Raw genomic sequence first — 18,130 nt, forward strand, 5'->3', positions numbered from 1 at the left:
CTGTGTCTCGCACCCACCCCCGCCCTGTGGCAAACCATAGTCATGTTTGCAGCACGCCTGGGGGGAAAAAAGCATTTTAGAGTTATATTTAGACATTATCACAGAAAAGTAAACATAGATTGCTTCATGATATGACAGCCACTACTTACAGGTCACTGTGGCTGGCTCTGATCCTTATCAGCCGAGTTTTCACATGGCTGTAATTCATGCACATCGCTCTTAAACACTTGACATTGTTTCATATGTCCTTTTCCGTGTCTCTGTTCCACGGTGCTCATTTGTTGTGGCTCGTTCCCACATCCTAGGATCGTCGTTCGAGTTTTCTTCTTCGGACAGTTGGTGTAAGTGGTTCTGAGAACTGTTACTGGTCTTTCACGTTAATTGTGAGCTCGGTTTTATTTCTTCCATTTAGTGAGTAGAAGACCAAGCAATAAGCAACATATATATTCAGGGTTCTACAGTGGTGGTAATTGGGGGGGGGGGCGATAAGGGTGAGGGTCTGCTCGGCAGCTAAGCCCACCCTCTCTTCCCTGGACCGTGCTGTGTCCCGTCAGTATGAGGAATCTTGTCTCTGGGACGGATTTGGATAAGTAGCACCCCGCCCCACTTGAGAGAGAGTATTAGAGTTGGAGCAAGACACAGTGTTGAAAGCTTTTGGTTAAAGCTTATTGTCATATGATCTCTCAGAGTAGTGGTAAGAAACCTGTTAGTGGGTATGAAACCTACCAGTACAAACACTCATTTACTCCAATTGGGTTTCATTTTATAGGTAATGGAATGTTACTTCGAAGTTTTCTTAAGTTGCTGGTAATTTAGAACATTTTCCCAAATAATGGTTGAAACGGGAAGAGATTCTTTCTCTAAGCTGTTACTTAATCCAGATACATAGATACAATTGTAGATCAAAAAAATGCGGATAGTTCTTTCGGTGGGTTTTGCAGTGCCTTTCTTCAGTTTGTGAAATATTATATTCAGAAAGAAACTACTAATAAACCATCTCCTTAACTGGATATCCAGTAGTAAACAAATTACATAGATATCTTTATTGTAAGTACATATGTAGGAGTACTCTGGAAGGGGGTAATGAAGGAGTAAGAGTAAAAAGCACCAGGTGTATCTAAAGTATCCCAAAGGTATAGAAGTGAGTTGTTCTTTAACTTGGGTAATCTTTAAAAGGGTAGTTGGATTCTCAGGCCGGCCTCTGCAAACCTCTGTAACCTAGAATACAGCCTAACCGTGCCACCTGGATTGTCTAGAATTTATATCAACTATATATTTAAAAAATATACACTGTACTCTTGTGTAGTCGTCCTAGGAATGGAGAACCTTCTGAGAATTTTGGAGGGTGTAGGTAGTTGTGACGGCTTCCCAGAAGATTTAGGAGAGTGTGTGCACGTGCGTGCATGTATGGTAAATAACTCATACATACGTATATTTACAAAAACTTATTTGAATAAAGGAGGGGTTATGAGAAAGTCTTATCAAGAAACAAAATTGCAGGGGCGCCTGGGTGGCGCAGTCGGTTAAAGCGTCCGACTTCAGCCAGGTCACGATCTCGCGGTCCGGGAGTTCGAGCCCCGCGTCAGGCTCTGGGCTGATGGCTCGGAGCCTGGAGCCTGTTTCCGATTCTGTGTCTCCCTCTGTCTCTGCTCCTCCCCCGTTCATGCTCTGTCTCTGTCCCATAAATAAATAAAAACGTTGAAAAAAAAATTAAAAAAACAAACAAACAAAAAAAAGAAACAAAATTGCATGAGATGTTGAGTTACCAAACCTACACTAGTTGTGTTGAGCTCTTTGAAAGTGGGCAGTACTTACCATAGGCTTCAAAGCTCTTGTCTTAATTTACAGAATCGAAGTTCAGGAGGAACCAGCAGTTGTGGAATGGTATCTGGAGAGGGAAAACCCGTTTGGAGTAACATATTTAGAAAAGTATTTGAGGACTTTTTAAATGTGGACGATGTCTCTGATACAGCAGATGTCTTATATGAGAAATGAAAATACTGATACTCAGGAATAGATCATCTCAAGTGTAGATGATAAAAATGTAAAATTGTTTTGGGTTAGAACTGAATATGAGAAGTGACCTGGCCTTTATGTTTTTTTGGAAAAGACTTAAATTTGATTTGGTCTTTGGTTTCTTTAAGGAGATAGTAGTAAAAAGCAGGGGTTGAAATATCCCGTTATTTATTTAATGTTAAAAAGAGCAAGAATACACAGCAGGATGAATTTGGGGTGTGGATGTGTACTTAACACAAGGCCATAAGGCGAGAAGGTTAAAATTAAATAATTTGCACTGTATAAGTATCTGTTTTCATATCTGAAGTCTCACTGAAAGGTATTAGATGCATTTTGAGAGGTACAGATAATGTGTGTATTTCATGCTTTAGATTTTCAGGAATCTCAGGGTTAAGCTAACATTTTTGACATGGGTGCAAATTAACTGAATTTTAAGCAGGACTGTGAGAGTTTATGGCAGTGATGAGATAGATATTACGAAACAGTTTTAGTCACTGATAAGATGAATTTCCTGCACTGTTATCTGTAGCATTAAAATATAGACATTCCAATCATTTTTCCATTTTAAATTTCTGCTTTAATTAAGCCAGTTTGGGTCGTGCACTATTTTAAGTGAAATAAGTAGACCTTTCCTCTGCCCTGGCTAATCCAGATTGAATGTGGAGATAGGGCTGCCTCAGGGCCCCGTATTAGACATTTAGCCTGAAATCTGATTTACTCAGCCTCTCTGTTGGCCATTCATTCGCTGTGCAGATTCTGAAATCACCAGCTCAGCCTTGATTTTCACACTTCCATAGAAAGTTTTATTTTATCTTTTCAAAGAAAGTGTGGGAAAGAATTACATTTTGCTTTTTTTAGGCACCCATTTTAATTTATATGATTCTGGGAAAACTTAATTCTCAATACTCGATTTTAGTTTTGTTACAGTGTGTCAACATACATGTTTGTGTGTTGAATTGTGAAGTCAGCACAGGTGGTGTAACATCAGTGTATTGTTTGAGAAACTTCTGTCATCATAAGTACAAAATTTCCTTGACGGGTGAGAGTAACACATTGACAAGCCCATGAAATTGTGAATTTCGAGCCGAACTGTTTGGCCTCCCCACGTTTTCGTTCAGGTGAGATCAGTTCCTGGCAGATTCCTACGAATCCCTCAGACCTGAGCTTCCCTACAGGAAGGCTCTGTGACAGCCCATCACAGACCCGCTGAGGATCCGCTGCACGGTCCACTTAGGGTGTCCACTGGGGGCATTGCAGTCTCTATTCAGCCCGTCTGCTTCAGTGGATCGCTCATTTCCCCAGGACAGCTCCTGATGCGTGTGCATTTTCTCTGGGGCCTGGCCCGCTGCACACAGCAGACGTGCAGGAAGGAGGGGAAAGATTGCTTGCGGCCTTGGGCTGGGGTGCGGCCTTGGGCTGGGGTGCGGGCGGGAGGGAAGACCGGCTGTCACGGAGCTTCCCCAGCTTGGGTTTTGGGTCTGTGCTCCCGGCTCACCTCTCTCACCTCCCGTTCCTGGCTTAGTTCCTTGTCTTTTGGTTACTGCCCTCACCTCTGTGATGAGGCTGCCCTGGCCAGACTCGGCAGTTACCTTCGAGTCGTCGGGTACAGAGCAGGGTTTTGCCCTCACCTGTTGGACACCTGGGCTGCATTTGGCATGCCTGTCGTGTTTCGAGGCACGACTCCCTTCTTTTCCATGACACCATACTCTAGAGCCTGTGTTTTCCGACTGTTCTTTTGGCTTCTTTGTGGGCTCCTTCTTTCCCTTAAATGGTGATATTCTCTAGAGTTTTGTCCTCTATGCATTGTTCTTTTGTTCATCTGCTCTTCCTAGATAAAGTTCTTGAGGTTTTATATGCTTCCTGTTGATCAACTCATCCAGTAGTCACTGAACATTTTGCTGTGTGCCAGGTGTACTGTTTGACTTACATCCTGGAGATACAGTGGTGAGTAAAACAGAAAAATCACCACCTTTCCAGGAGCATATATCCTCTATATGCTGACTTTCTCCCATTTGTTATTGTAGCTCAGCCCTTACTCCCCAAGCTACAAATGTATTGTGTCCCTTCCTTCTGGATGTTTTCCACTGGATTTCCTGTAGGAAGCTCAGATTTCATACGTAGCATACTGAAGGCTCCCTCTGGCATGGGGGAGACGGTTGATCTGCCTGTGCCTCCGCACGTTCCATCTCAGTTGGTGTCTTATCATCTATTAAGCCACCCTGGACTCCTGTCTTCTCCCGTCACTCACTCGGTCTCCAAGTGGTGCCGCATCCCCATCCTGTCACTGGAATCCGGGCTCGCTTTCTCCCACCACTGCTAGCTACCAGTTTAGGACCTCAGCTCGCCTGCCCGCTGCGGCAGCCCACCCTGGTTCCAGCCAGTTGCCTGAGAGCAGTCCTTCCGAAGGCTGGATCCGATTATCATTCTCTCTGTTGAAAGCACCCGGTGGTTCATCCCCCGGATGCAGTCCGAAGCTGACTTGTAAGGCTCACCCTTGTACTGGCTTCCGCCTGCTTCAGCTTCTTTGCAAATTCCTGCTTCATCTGGATCTGAACTGCTTATGTTTCCTTGTCCACACCAGGAAGCTCGGCTCCGTTGAGCCTGTGGTTTCTGCTGCGGCTTCTGCCTTATGGCACTCTACGCCCTGTCCCTCCCCACCTTGAGCCTGGCACTTCTTCATTCATTTATTCTGCTAATCTTTGAGCCTTCTGGAGAGTTTTCATATATATTACAGAGTCTGGCATGCAGTAGGAATCAATATATGGTTTTGGAAGGAAGGAAGGAAGGAAGGAAGGAAGGAAGGAAGGAAGGAAGGCAGGCAGGAAGGAAGGCCGGCAGCAGGCGAGAAGGATCGTTGGATGAATGCTGCAGGCCTTTTTAGCCCCTTGGGGAGGGACTTCCCCCACCACTGCATTGCTCCTTTGAAGCACCCAGGGCAAGAAAGCCCCAGCTGAGGCTCTAGTTCTGGCTCTGCTGAATGGCCTTGGCCCTGAGGCTCATGGGCTGACTCACTAAACCAAAAATAAAACTTAGAGTCTAGTTTTGAACTAGTTATGTTTGGTTAAGATACTGACATAGGGAAGGTGGCTTGTGACTCATAGTCTGGGAGCCTATTCATGCACACTAGTAGTCTTTGAAACTTTTTACCCTAGACATTCTGTATTATCTAAAATCTACCCTTTCACTTTCTCATGAGCACTCAGATGCATTAGTGTTTGATCAGGAGTTCCAGACTCAGGTCCAAAACAAAGTCGTTGTTCTAAGAATACTTTGAAGTCAGAAAGCCTTGCGAACCACTCACTATACTTAAAGCTAACAGGAGTTGGGTGAGATTAACTGATCATGCTCATTCCTATATGTATAGCAGGATTTTAGATGCAAATGTTTTCTTTCTGCAGACTCTTTCCTTCTCTGGTTTACACCGGATCCCTCTTAATTGTTAAAATCTCCCTAAAAGTAAAAAAAAAAAAAAAAGTCTTGTAGCTGTCTAGGTATTTTTCTTAAATGTTCTTCTGGGTTTTTATTTGCCAGGTTATTATTACTTTTTTTTAATGCAATAATTGACCTACAGCATATTCATCTCAGGTGTTACATACAACATAATGATATGATACTTGTGTGTATTGTATGTTTTTAGTATTTTCAAAAGTAAGGATAGTTGTGTTTTTAACATATATGTGAGTGTAACACAGTTTCTGCCTTTGTAATAAATCATGACTTAAATCTGTGTCTGTTTCTTTCTTCACAGGGCAGCCCAATGGATCCTATGGTGATGAAGAGGCCGCAGTTATACGGGATGGGCAGTAACCCTCATTCTCAGCCTCAGCAGAGCAGCCCTTACCCCGGAGGCTCCTACGGTCCCCCAGGGCCACAGCGCTATCCAATCAGCATCCAGGGTCGGACCCCAGGGGCCATGGGAGGAATGCAGTACCCACAGCAGCAGGTTTGTGCTGGTTTTTACCCCACCCCTCTCCGAATGGGTGATCCTCTTGTCTTTGTCTTTTACCGACTACCTAAGATTGGTACTGAGAGAGTTAGGGGACATTTCACTGATTTTCTGCTCTCTTTTAATTATCATCGTTTCTTCAAGTAATCATGGGTGCAGTTTCCTTTTTTTTTTCTTTTCAAGAAGGAAAAGTGAGCTGCTTAGAACAAAGTGGACAGAACATCTGTTTGGTAGAGGGCTGTTACTGTGTTACTGGCTGTATTGGAAAGATAGGCAGTGTCATCATTTTGCAGCAAATTATATAGATCTACCCCCTGTCGTGAACTTGGCTTTCTAACATTTCTGATGGCAGACTGGCAGATTCTGAACTGTGAATAGATTTTTAAAGGTGACATTTTAACTTAAAGAATAAATAACCATGAAAATGGCATCATCTTTGAGAAAAGTTTTGGATTCTCCCAAAAAGTTATTTTGCATTTATTCAATAACATATGAATTTCATTTAAGAGGATTTGGTATATATCTGTTTTCTTAGCCTTTGATGGGTTTTGTGTTTTTGCTTAAAACAAAAAAGACTTCCTTCCTTTTATCGACTCAGTATTTTTCTCTAGAATCAAATAGTTGGAGTTACCTTAAATACCCATCTACTTTCCAGCAGTAGTAAACCTATAGTCTCTTGGATACTGAGAGTGTATCCTTGTAATGTTGGCCTGAGGAAGCATGATATTAGGAAAAGACTAAATTCAGACTCGTTAGGGTGTTTAATTACTAGAAACCCCAGAGAGCCTTATTTATAAATTCCCATACCGTGTCTTTAATGGGGGGGGGTGTTGGGGTGGGGGGGGTGCATTAGGAGGATCCATGTGCGTTTTACTGAATTCCCACACCGTGTCTTTAATCGGGGATGGGGGGGGGGTGCATTGGGTGAACCCGTGTGCATTTTACCGCCTCCAGGTAGGTGACTCCACAGTGTTGCCAGTAGCCTCTTCCAGGGTTTCATACACTTCCTCTCTGCAGATCCTTCCCTGTGTTTAACCAAAAATGATCTGTGGGGGAAAAAAATTGGCTCAGACTTCTCTCTGTAAAGTGGATGTGGAGAACGATACACTTTAACGTGCTCCAGAGCTGTGTCCGTTAAGTTGCATGTGAGCCTTTTCCTTTATAGACTGAATATTGTTTTTCCTTTTCATCTTTGCCCCTCCTTCAGTGATATTTTTATTTTACAGTGGTTAGAGGGCAGCTTAGAAGTAGCTCAGCCTTTGAGTCCTAGCTGTTGGTTCCTTAAACAGCCTTTGTTACTGTCACTAGTTCGTACTGTCCTTTATTAAATTGGCTGCCCGGAATTCTCTCCATCACTTGCACACTTAATTGCTCTGTTAATTTTTTTCAACATGACTTCTTTCTTCCAGCAATATTTTGCTGCCTAGAGTAAAACATCTTTAGCTGAGGTTGCTAATGGTAAGGGGGAAATAATTGGTACATGATTGAAAAGTAAGATGTGATTTTCTCTTCCTTCTTCGAATTTTAACCTAATTTGCCTTTAGTTGAAGGCAAGAAGGCCCAGGCAGCTAGCTGCCAAAAATCCTAATTCTTCTTCGTAGATGACTTCACGTGGGGGCTGATAGTTCTGTAGGAAAACTCTGGCCACGGGCAAGAGTAGAGGCAGAAGGGAAGAAGTGACCGACCTGGCGGGAAGAAGTGGATACTAACCACTCCTTGTTTTTCTGCATTCTCTTTTTTAAAAAAAAAAAATTAAATTTATTTATTCTCTCTGAGAGAGTGCAAGTTGGGGAGGGGCAGAGAGAGAGAGAGAGGGAGAATCCCAAGCAGGCTCTGCACATCAGCACAAAGCCCGATGTGGGGCTTGAACTCACGAACCATGGGATCATGATCAGACCTTAACCAACTGAGCCACCCAGGCTCTTCTTTCTACCGTGTTTTCCTCATGTCAGATTGGAAAGTCATTTCGAAAGGCGGTGTTCATGGCAAGCTCCTGGATGCTCCTTTATCTTTTTCTCTGAATGAGTTCAAGTCTTATCACAGGCTTTCGACATTGGCACGGTTTGCAGTCCCAAAGTGGAAATCCCAACAAATGGAAAGGGTGTGTAAAGAACGATTACCTACGATTTTTTTTTTTCATTATTTTCTAACCCCACGTGTAAGGCTACAAGTAGAGGACATATGCTAATACATAGAGTAACTTTACTTTTGTCAGCTTTTTGGGGTTTTTTAAATCCCCGTGGCTTTTACCTAGATTTGTTGAAATACAGGAACTCTTGGATTTATTTGAAGGGACAAGTTGATGAAGATAACTCACCGAGTATTTCAGCAAATTTTTAATTAAGATTTTAGATTAGGTATTTTTACTGCAGACCAGAAGAAACATCTAATTCTGATTAAGGACAGATCTTCCTGATAATGAAAGGAAAGTAGTGTATCTGGTAGGAAACTGACTGCCCTGACTGTAGAATGTCAAACTTCCATATTGAGTTCATCATCATCAAAGGTTCTAAGAAATCTGTACTGTTTTTTCACCCTTTCGTTTAGTGATAATATAGCCTTGAAATATAGTATCTTGTTTTGATAACTGGAAGGCTAAAAATAGCTATGAATGTATTTTTGAATGTGTGTAACATTTTCAAGGAGACACAGCTTTTTAATACCAAGTTCAAGCGATCAGGTGTAGGCTAATTAATAGCTTTGAAGGGGAAAAAAATAGTTAAGGTATTGTCTAAAGGTTATTAGAGCACATTTATTTTGTTAGGTTTAGCCTGTGTTCTTTGGTGAGGAATTCTCTTTGAGTTGCATTGTTTGTGAATTTTGGATAATTACAATTTGTCCATGGACAAGGTCCTGGCACAGTGATTGGCTGCTGGTGCTGTTTTCTCCTAGTATTAATGTAATTGGCTCAGCGTTTTTGTAGTCATGGCTGCTCATGTTTTTCAGGGAAAAAGTTGAAAGATAATGATGACATTGAGTTTTTATTGAGTGGACATCACCACCTAGGCATGACTTTGCTTTGGAGAGCCTCCAAAGCTTTCTGTGTTTGGTTTGTGAACCTCTAATGAGCTGAATCCAGTTCATTTAATATTGCTCGTATATTTCTGCAAAGGATTAAAATGCAGGAATTCAAGTTTGTAAATTGAGTTGCCCACTTACCAGCTGAGTGGTAAGTTGTCTTTGGCTCAGGGGTCACAGTGTGATTCCTGGCTAGCATTCCACTCCTGTGATAGGAATTTTAAATGAGAATTCTGTTAGAAAGAACGGCCATGCTTGTATGAAACTGAACATGGGTGGTATCAGTGCTTGCTTTTTGTTTCTGAGATTAAGGAGGTACTGGCCACTGAGTGTTTGATTTTAGTGTTAACCTGCTGATTCTTGATTTGTATGGTGAGAATTTTATTTTTGAAATATACTCACGACGAGGTCTTTGAGCATGATATGATGATAGTACATCATTTTGGTATTTATTAACTGGAACTAGATTTGTGGTCTTTCACGTGCTGATTCTCCCACATCATCAGGCAAATACATAGCTAAACAGATTAGTTTTGCACAGTGCCCTAAAAACTAGTCTGTTTGAGTTTTTATTGAGCTGAGAGGGGAAATGAATTTTCTATGCCTCTGTGGAGAATGTTCTGCCTCTAGGCTCCTGGAATTCAAACCTGGAGATGGTTAACAGAAGTATACCGGTTGATTTCATCTAACGCAGAGGAAGTATAATCTTTAAGGTTACTAGAATCTGATGCTGAGTTTTTCAGATATTGTAAAAAACTTAGATACCAAGGTACCCTTTGCCGGATCAGGGATGTGGGTGAGCAAATGTTTTGTTTTACTTCTCTTGTCCTTTGTGATCATAAATGTATACATAGGTCTGTGCCAACTTGGTTTAAAAAAGATTTTCATATAAAAGAAATAGCACCCAGGAAAAATAGGCCACAGAAGTGCGGGTATATTTATTTACGTCAAGCACATTTCAATTACGGCATGTAGTCTGAGATGTTTCCTGAGTTATCAAAGGTTAGTGGGTTGATATTTTAACTCTCCTTATCTTGTTGCAGAAGTTTGTATAATCTAATGCCGATTGGCATTATAAAACCAGGAAAAGGGAAAGAGAGCAAAGTGAGAGATTTATGTTTATGAGCGCTTTTATAATGGAAAATGACAACTTTTTTAGTTTTAAAAACACATCTGTGTTGCGAAAACCTTTACAACAATAAGAACATGGAATTGTTTTGAAAGATATTCTGGCAAAATTAAATAGATTAGTGATCCATCTGATCTTATCACTTTAAATCTAAATAAAAACCTAATTAAAATTGAGTTTCTTTTGACAAAGGTGTTAGAAATCAATAGGTATTCTCATTTGTGTCTTCAGTTTATCTTCTGCAGTCCTTGGATGTCTATTTTGCTGTGTGTTTTTTGAGTAAAATATTTATTTCAGAACATAAGCATTTTATTTGGTACCATCTTAACAGCCAAAACACTTCTTCCAATGCAAATGTTTATTTTGGCAGCAGATGTTTCTAAAAGGAGACAAACATTACAATTGTTTGGCTAAAATAAATGTTTTCTTTGGGGTTATTGAGGCAGCCAAGCAAGTTCTAGGATTCCCACCTGTGTTACTTTATAGTGTCAGTCTCTTCTGGTAAAAAAGATTTACTTTTAAAAATACAGTTAAAATTATGTTTTGAGAGGCACTTGGGTGGCTCAGTCCGTTGAGCATCTGACTCTTGATTTCAGCTCAGGTCATGGTCTCGTGTTTTGTGAGTTTGAGCCCCTCATCGGGCTCTGTGCTGACTGCGTGGAGCCTGCTTGAGACTCTCTCTTCGTCTCTCTCTGCCTCTACCCTGCTTAGGTACGCATTCCTCACCCCCCACCTCCTTTCTCTTTCTATCAATAAATAAAAAAAATTTTTTTAAATTATGTTTGGTTCCGGTTTGAACAATGTCTCTAAAAAGTCGGGATTAATGGGGTGGGGAGGCTTGGTTAAAGACGTAACAATTCCAGAGTTTTTTTGACATGAAATGTTTGCTTGGACTCAGTCTCTGAATCCTAAATGTGAATCCAGTGACCAGGGCTTAATTTTGGGTTTGCCTAAAAAGAGCTGAGAGTTCCTATTTTTAAGGAGCATAATGGGGTGTGATAGGATAAGAAAGGAAGGCTTGAGTTAACATAATGGAGAAGGATGGGTCCTAGTGTCTGTTTTACTCTTAATTTTTTGATAGTTTGCACTCACTCAAAGACACCCCCACCTGCACCTGTGTGTGCACGGGCTTGCTTGCACACACATAGAACAGAACGTCTGTGTGACAGTGGGATCTTAGTGCAACGAAATGTATCTGCGTATGCATATTCAGTATATTAAACATGTATTTTATGTGCACACAGATATACGTACGTATATGAGCAAACAGGTGCGTAAAGTGAAGGTAAACGTTTTGGCCAGTAAAACAGTGAATGCAGAGAGATCCCTTTCACTGTGCTGTTTACAGCATTTGTGAATAGCGTGTTCTGTGCTAAAAGACTTGGAGCCTAGCTGCACCTGCTCGTACACCTGAAACGTGTGGAGTCCTTTCAGCAGCTTGCAGATTTGTATCAATAATGGCCTTTTGTTGGCCACATTCTGTCTTGATTTCCTCAGTTCTTCATCAGTGAACATGAAGGTATTTAAGGTTTACCGACAAAATACATTCACACCTCCTATTTCTGCTTCCAAGTAGATAGCAGATGCTACTATCTTTGACGCCAAAGTTCCCTGTAGATGGATGTTTGTACCAAGAGGATATTTTTGAAAAGATTTGTAGGTACGGTAATTTTTATTTGCTCCTTAAAATGTAAATGTCTGGAATACGTAACTGGTTCTGTTTACTTTTTATATTGTACTTGAATTTAAGCATATTTTGAAGCATTCAGTGTGACATTCTTAGAGGAGGAGGATTAGAAGAGATCACATTTCAAGTTAAATCGAAATTTTAGGATTTCCCTAAAATTGAGCAAAGACCAGCTTTTATACTTGAATGTGTGATGAAAAAATGAGATGATTTATTTTAGTTAGGATAGCTACTTTTATATTAGAAAGTCTATGCTGATATATTTTTTTTATCTGAACATTCACATTGTGCTAGATACTCTAAAGATTATATGTGGTGTATTGTGCCTGTTCTCTGCTTGTAGCTTATACTGTTTTCTCACTCACATCTGAATTCTAGGTATTTTACATTCATGGACTTGCAACTAAAATATCTCTTAAGCTTCTCTGTTACGTTTTCATTTTTGAGATGTGAATTTTAAGCATATGTTTAGGTAACATTAGAATTGCTCGAGTATATTTTAAATAAATTTGGTTTATTTGTTTTTTACAAAGAAACATTGAATGTGATATTTATGTTAAAATTGTCTTTTAAGTTTTATGTATTTAAGTAATCTCCACACCTGACTTGGGGCTCGAACTTCTGACTCTGAGGTCAAGAGTCACCTGCTCCTTCGACTGAGCCAGCCAGGTGCCCTGATATTTATGTTAAAATTTAAACAATTCAAATAAAGTTAACGGTTGATACCAGTAAAATCAACCAATCACATTACTTCAGTGCTCCTTGAGACACAAGCAGCCACGGAAGTCACTAATTACAATGACTAAGTGGCATAAGTGGCATATTTTAGGCCAGTAGTTCTCAAGCTTTGCTGAATGTTAGAGTCTCGGAGGGTCCTTTAAAAACAGCAGGTTTGGGGGCCCCTAGGTGGCTCAGTTTGGCATCTGACTCTTGATTTTGCCTCAAGTCATGATCTCACAGTTTATGGGATTGAGCCCCACGTCGCGCGCCTTGCTGAGCATGGAACCTACTTAGGATTCTCCCTCTGTGTCTGCCCCTTCCCTGCTTGTGCGCGCACACACACACACACACACACACACACACACACACACTCACTCACAATACATAAATGTTTAAAAAACAAAACAACTCCAGGCTTGGAAGCTTATATCAAAGACTTCCAAGTGTTAAGGCCTCCCTCTTTTTTGAGTGTGCCACACGTGCTCCCTTGTGTGGCTGGCATTAATAGGTGTCAGAGATAGACCAGTAAGTAAGGGCCCCAGAGCAGGTTTGGGGCCAGTGGCATTGCCCCGCTTTGGGCGCTTGTTCTCGGGCCCTGCCCAGTGAGTCGGGAGTTGACCACTACCATAAAGGGATGAAATGTGCCCAGATTCAGGAGTTGGGACAGTGTAGTCCTTTCTGATTAATGCTTAATCTGTGTGTGGTATCGGGAAAACTGACCTGACTGTGCCCATCCACCAAATGAGGGAGTTTGACCGTAAGATCTCCCAGCTTGGATACTCCTTTTAAAATAATAGTAGATTAATGTCTTTTCATTTTAGTTTTGGATTTTAGGGTCTTGTCATTTCCAGTACAGTCTTCTGAAATTTATGGGTTGATGCTTGATGGGTTGTATTAATATAACTACTAACCCTCTTTAAAATTCTTTCTAAAGAGGAAAGAGCTGTTTCTTCCTCAGAGGTTAGCAGATTGTTGCAATCAGTGCAATAAGGTATTTTCTTTAAATTTTCTTTGCAAAGTGAAAATTTTCTCTGATAACCTCTCCCTCCTGGATACTAGTTGTGTACTAGGTATGTAGAATGTTGTCTGTCCTGTGTAATGTAGAAAATCATAAGATTGAGTTGCTAACTTTATTTGGGCTCACAAAAGGAAGCACAGAGAGACCCAGTAATTACTCATTTAATACATTATTACTTTCTAAGTAGTTCTGAAAATAAGCATATACTGGACACAATTAGGATAAACTGTGTACCGTGAATTCAGAATAGAAATAAGAACTTTTCACATACTCTGTTCTGTTGCTTTCACCCTTGTCTAAATCCCATGAAGAGCGATTAGGTGTCTATATTTTTCTACCTTAAAACGTGTTTTTTCCAAGGGTAAAAGAAGTTTTTTCTTTCATGTTAGCTAAAAGTTCAATTTTTAAAATTAAAAAAAAAATTTTTTAAAATGTACATTTATTTTTGAGAGAGAGAGAGACTGAGGGTGAGCAGGGCAGGGGAGGGCAGGCTTCAGGCTCTGAGCTCAAAAGCTGTGAGATCATGACCTGAGCCAAAGTTGAACGCTTAACTGACTGAGCCACCCAGGCACCCCTAAATTTTTTTAATGTTTATTTATTTTTGAGAGAGAGAGACAGAGCGTGAGTGTGGGAGGGGTAGAGAGGGGTAGACACAGAATCTAAAACAAAGCAGGCCCCAAGCTCTGAGCTGTCAGCACAGAGCCCGACTTGGGGCTGGAACTCATGAACTGCGAGATCACAATCTGAGCCGAAGTCTGACGCTCAACAGACTGAGCCACCCAGGTGCACCTATATGTTCATATCTTATATGGTAAAAAGTTTTTTATGACAGTCTGGTTTTTTTTGTATGCAGTAAATTTATGAAGATCATTTGCCCATTTCATTTTGGAAAATAACTTTGAAACTTAAGTCTGTAGTTGTGAATGAAATCGCTTCTCTCAGAGTGGCTGTGCGGATGCCCCCCAGTGCTGGGGAGCTGACTCGGTCCAGGTTTCGCAGCCTCAGGAGGGACTCCCCATGTGGGATCAGGTGTTAGAAATTTCCTGGAAATTCTGGAGCTGAGACCTGCGTGTGGTCAGAGTGTATGTATAAGGCGAATATCCCTGCCCTGCTAACATAGCCCCAGACCAAAACTTAGCAACTGTCTGTGACAGCAGGAGTTATGCAGCTTCCCATTTCCTGTGAAGAAGTGTGTTTAACTGAGAAAATGGACTGTATTCCAAAGAAGTCACCAAATTAGTCTCTCTTTATTGGTATTGAATCGTTAAGAGCATACTTTTTTTTTTTTTCCCCTTTTTAATAACTACCAAACACACCAGTGGAATTGGCCCTTCAGGGTTAGTCAAAGGCAAGGATCCAGGTCAATTTCTATAAAACATCAAACACTCAGGAACAAAGAGTGGGCCTAATATATATAGCAAAAACTGAAAGTATTGAATTAAGATGCAAAAAGACCATTGCTGAGATCATTAAATTTCACTTGTGGATTTCACTTCGTGGATTCCACTTCGTGGACTGAGATTTCACTTCACTTCTCCAGACTGAGAAAAACCAGCTTTCCCAGGTAGTTGTAGATGGGCCCACAGAGGGCTAGGAAGAAATGTCTGATGGGAAGGGAACTCCAATCTGAGATGAACCACAGAAAAGACAGCCAAGCGGGGACAGTTTCCTAATATGGCACATAAGGATTATGTGTCCCTTTATAATTGATGTCATCGTTATCATTATTTGCAGGGAAAGTTGGGGAAGAGGAAAGTGTCAGAATAATTGTTGGCCGATGGGCCATATGACCTCAGAATACTTCTTTAAATAAGTCAGCCAAAAAAGGAGACTTCCTTTCATTTAACTAGTCTATTACCTTGAAATTTCTAAGATTTTTGTGATCACCCAATAATCTAGATATTTTATGCATTTTACGTCCTCACAGGTTTTCCTCAGTGTTTTGGGCTTCTGGAGAAGGAAAATCTTCTCTACTTCCTACTCGTGGGTCCTATGTCCTTAATCAGAGGTCTTGGAGATGAGAAGATTTTATTCCCAGGTAGTTGGCCAAAGTTTGATACCTGGGAGGGGGAAAAGTTCCTTTCAAGCCCACTGGGCTGCCAGGGAGAGCTCTCTTCCTTCTCCGTTGGTTTCTCTGGCTGAGTTCTTCCCTATTCTTCCTTGGTAGTTTCTTTTTTTTTTTTTTAATTTTTTTTTTCAACGTTTTTATTTTATTTTTGGGACAGAGAGAGACAGAGCATGAACGGGGGAGGGGCAGAGAGAGAGGGAGACACAGAATCGGAAACAGGCTCCAGGCTCCGAGCCATCAGCCCAGAGCCTGACGCGGGGCTCGAACTCACGGACCGTGAGATCGTGACCTGGCTGAAGTCGGACGCTTAACCGACTGCGCCACCCAGGCGCCCCGTTCCTTGGTAGTTTCAAAACTAAAGGGTAGAAAGAGTGATAACCTGGTGATATCATTGGCCCTAAGTCTTCATGTGTCAAGGCAAGCTTGGAGCAATCCCCCGGAGGGCAGTTCGGCGATTTACCACATGTACGCGCGAAGTCATGAGAGCCGTAAAGTACGGAACAGAGAGTGAGGCACAGGGTTCCGGGAAGGACTCCAGTTCTCACCAGAAATTGGCATTAAGCAACATGCCATGTGCTGACTTCGACACCAGAGTCAGCTGTGGTTGGTGTGCCTGAAAGAATTTAAGTCATCTGACTGCATGGGAAGCTACGAACTTGAGTTCTGAATTCTCAGTTGGGGGAGGCAGAGTGTTTTGGATACCCAGTCTTTGTAGAGAACGCAGAGTTACTCCTGAAGGAGTTTGTCTTGTGTAAAAATTTCCCTCCTCAGTCCTCCTGCTCCAGTAAATGGCAGCTCCATCCTTCCGCTTGCCCAGGTCAGCACCTCCTCTTTCTCACAACCTTTCAGTCTGCTTGAGAGTCCCGTTGCTTCTTCCTTTACAATATATCGGAAACAGCATACTTCTCACCACCTCAGTGGCTCCCACCCTGGGCTTAAGCCTCACCATCTCCCACGTGAACCCCTGGCTTCTGCTGCCCCACAGTCCGTTCTTAGCAGAGCAACCAGAATGATCCTTTTATTTTTTTTATTTTTATTATTATTAGTTTTTAAGTCGAGAGAGAGAGGGAGACACAGAAATCTGAAGCAGGCTCCAGCCTGCTCCAGACGGTCCAGAGCCCAATGCGGGGCTCGAACTCGCGAACTGTGAGGTCACGACCCAAGCTGGAGCTGGACGCTTAACCGACTGAGCCCCCCGGGCGCCCCCAGGATGGTGTGAGGCAAGCTGTGACACTGCTCCTGTGACTCCTCACTTCCCTCAGAGTCCCCGAGCCTCCCCCTAGGCCTACCCCTTCCTCTGTGCCTTTGTATTTCCTCTTCCTTCTGCCTGGAAGGCTCTTGGCTGGGTCTTTTTAGGGCTTGCCTTCTTACTTCTCTTAAGTTTCTGCTCAAATGTTTATTTGACTTGCTCAGACTTACTTGAGTAAAATTGCACACTCCTCCCGTCCCTTGCCCCGTCTTACTTCCTTCGTGTCACTTACCACCTGAGGCGCGTTGTTGGCGTGCTACGGTTCCAGTTAGGACATAAGCTGTAGACAGCAGGGACTTGGTTTAGCCCTGCTGTGGCCCCTCGTCTGCAGCAGTCCACGGCACCGCACAGCAAGCGAAGGCGAGAATTTGCAGACCTGTAGACTCCAGCCAGGGAAAGCCGGGAGGCCCGACACTGAAAAGTCTCCTCCATGGCTTGCTTTGTTTCCGGCTGAACTCTTAGTGCCCAGCTCCGTGCTGACAGTACCGGGCCGTGCTTGTGGCCCTGCCGTTACATTGCGAGGAATCTCCGGTACCCGAGAAGTCGGTGCAGCACAGTGGTTCTCTGAGGTTGCCTACTTCAGTGTGTGTGGTGTTAGGGGCCCGTAGTCCTCGCTCTGGTACTAACCCCACTGGGCAAATGGGAGACAGCTGCTCCTTTACGTCATGGCTGGTATCGTTCTTCTGAATTCTCTTGTGTGGAGTGTAATACTTAGTAGCAGGGGGAGGCGAGCAAAGATTTCCAGATCGCAGCCGAATCGGATTTGGCATAAGTGTGATAACAGGCTCAAATCTTGGTCCTGACACTGGTCATTTGACAGTGCTTATGGAGGAAAAGCCCCTAAATAGTTAGGATGCCGTTTATGGAAAACAGACATTTTTCCCGCAGGGATTTACTGCTGGAGGAAAAGAATTCCTTCCCCGTGGAGGCAGAGCTGTGCCATGAATGGTGGGAATGCGGAGGCTGCCAGGGGGGCATCTGTCGCGGGGGAGCAGTTTACATCCAAGCTCGTACTGGAATTGTATAAAAACCAGTGATTTATGGGGAAAAGACTTTTAATGTGATGCTGCAGTTCTCCATAAGTGTCACTGGTCAGTTGAACCCGCTACTCTTGGCAGACATTGTTTTCACGTGCTTGATGGAGTCAGAGCACTTCTGTAAAGCTCAGCTTTTAGAAAAGGTATGTTACACAAAAATAAATTCAAAAAGGATGAGAGACCTCAATGTGAGACAGGAAGCCATCAAAATCCTAGAGGACACCACAGGCAGCAACCTCTTT

General features: G+C 42.4%; 1 protein-coding gene across 11 annotated transcripts in view; it reads left to right on the forward strand.

Moving 5' to 3' along the window:
* ARID1B (AT-rich interaction domain 1B) overlaps nucleotides 1–18,130 on the forward strand; it is a 450,301-nt gene that overhangs the window by 46,372 nt on the left and 385,799 nt on the right. For all 11 annotated transcript variants that reach the window (XM_086708220.1, XM_086708218.1, XM_086708223.1 and 8 more), the window contains exon 2: nucleotides 5,765–5,959. In XM_086708220.1, coding sequence (XP_086564346.1) covers nucleotides 5,765–5,959 — 195 coding nt within the window. The remainder of the gene's footprint in view (nucleotides 1–5,764; nucleotides 5,960–18,130) is intronic.

This window comes from Puma concolor, chromosome B2 (assembly GCF_028749965.1).
Source record: "Puma concolor isolate L17-30 chromosome B2, mPumCon1.1.hap2, whole genome shotgun sequence".
NCBI lineage: Eukaryota > Metazoa > Chordata > Mammalia > Carnivora > Felidae > Puma > Puma concolor.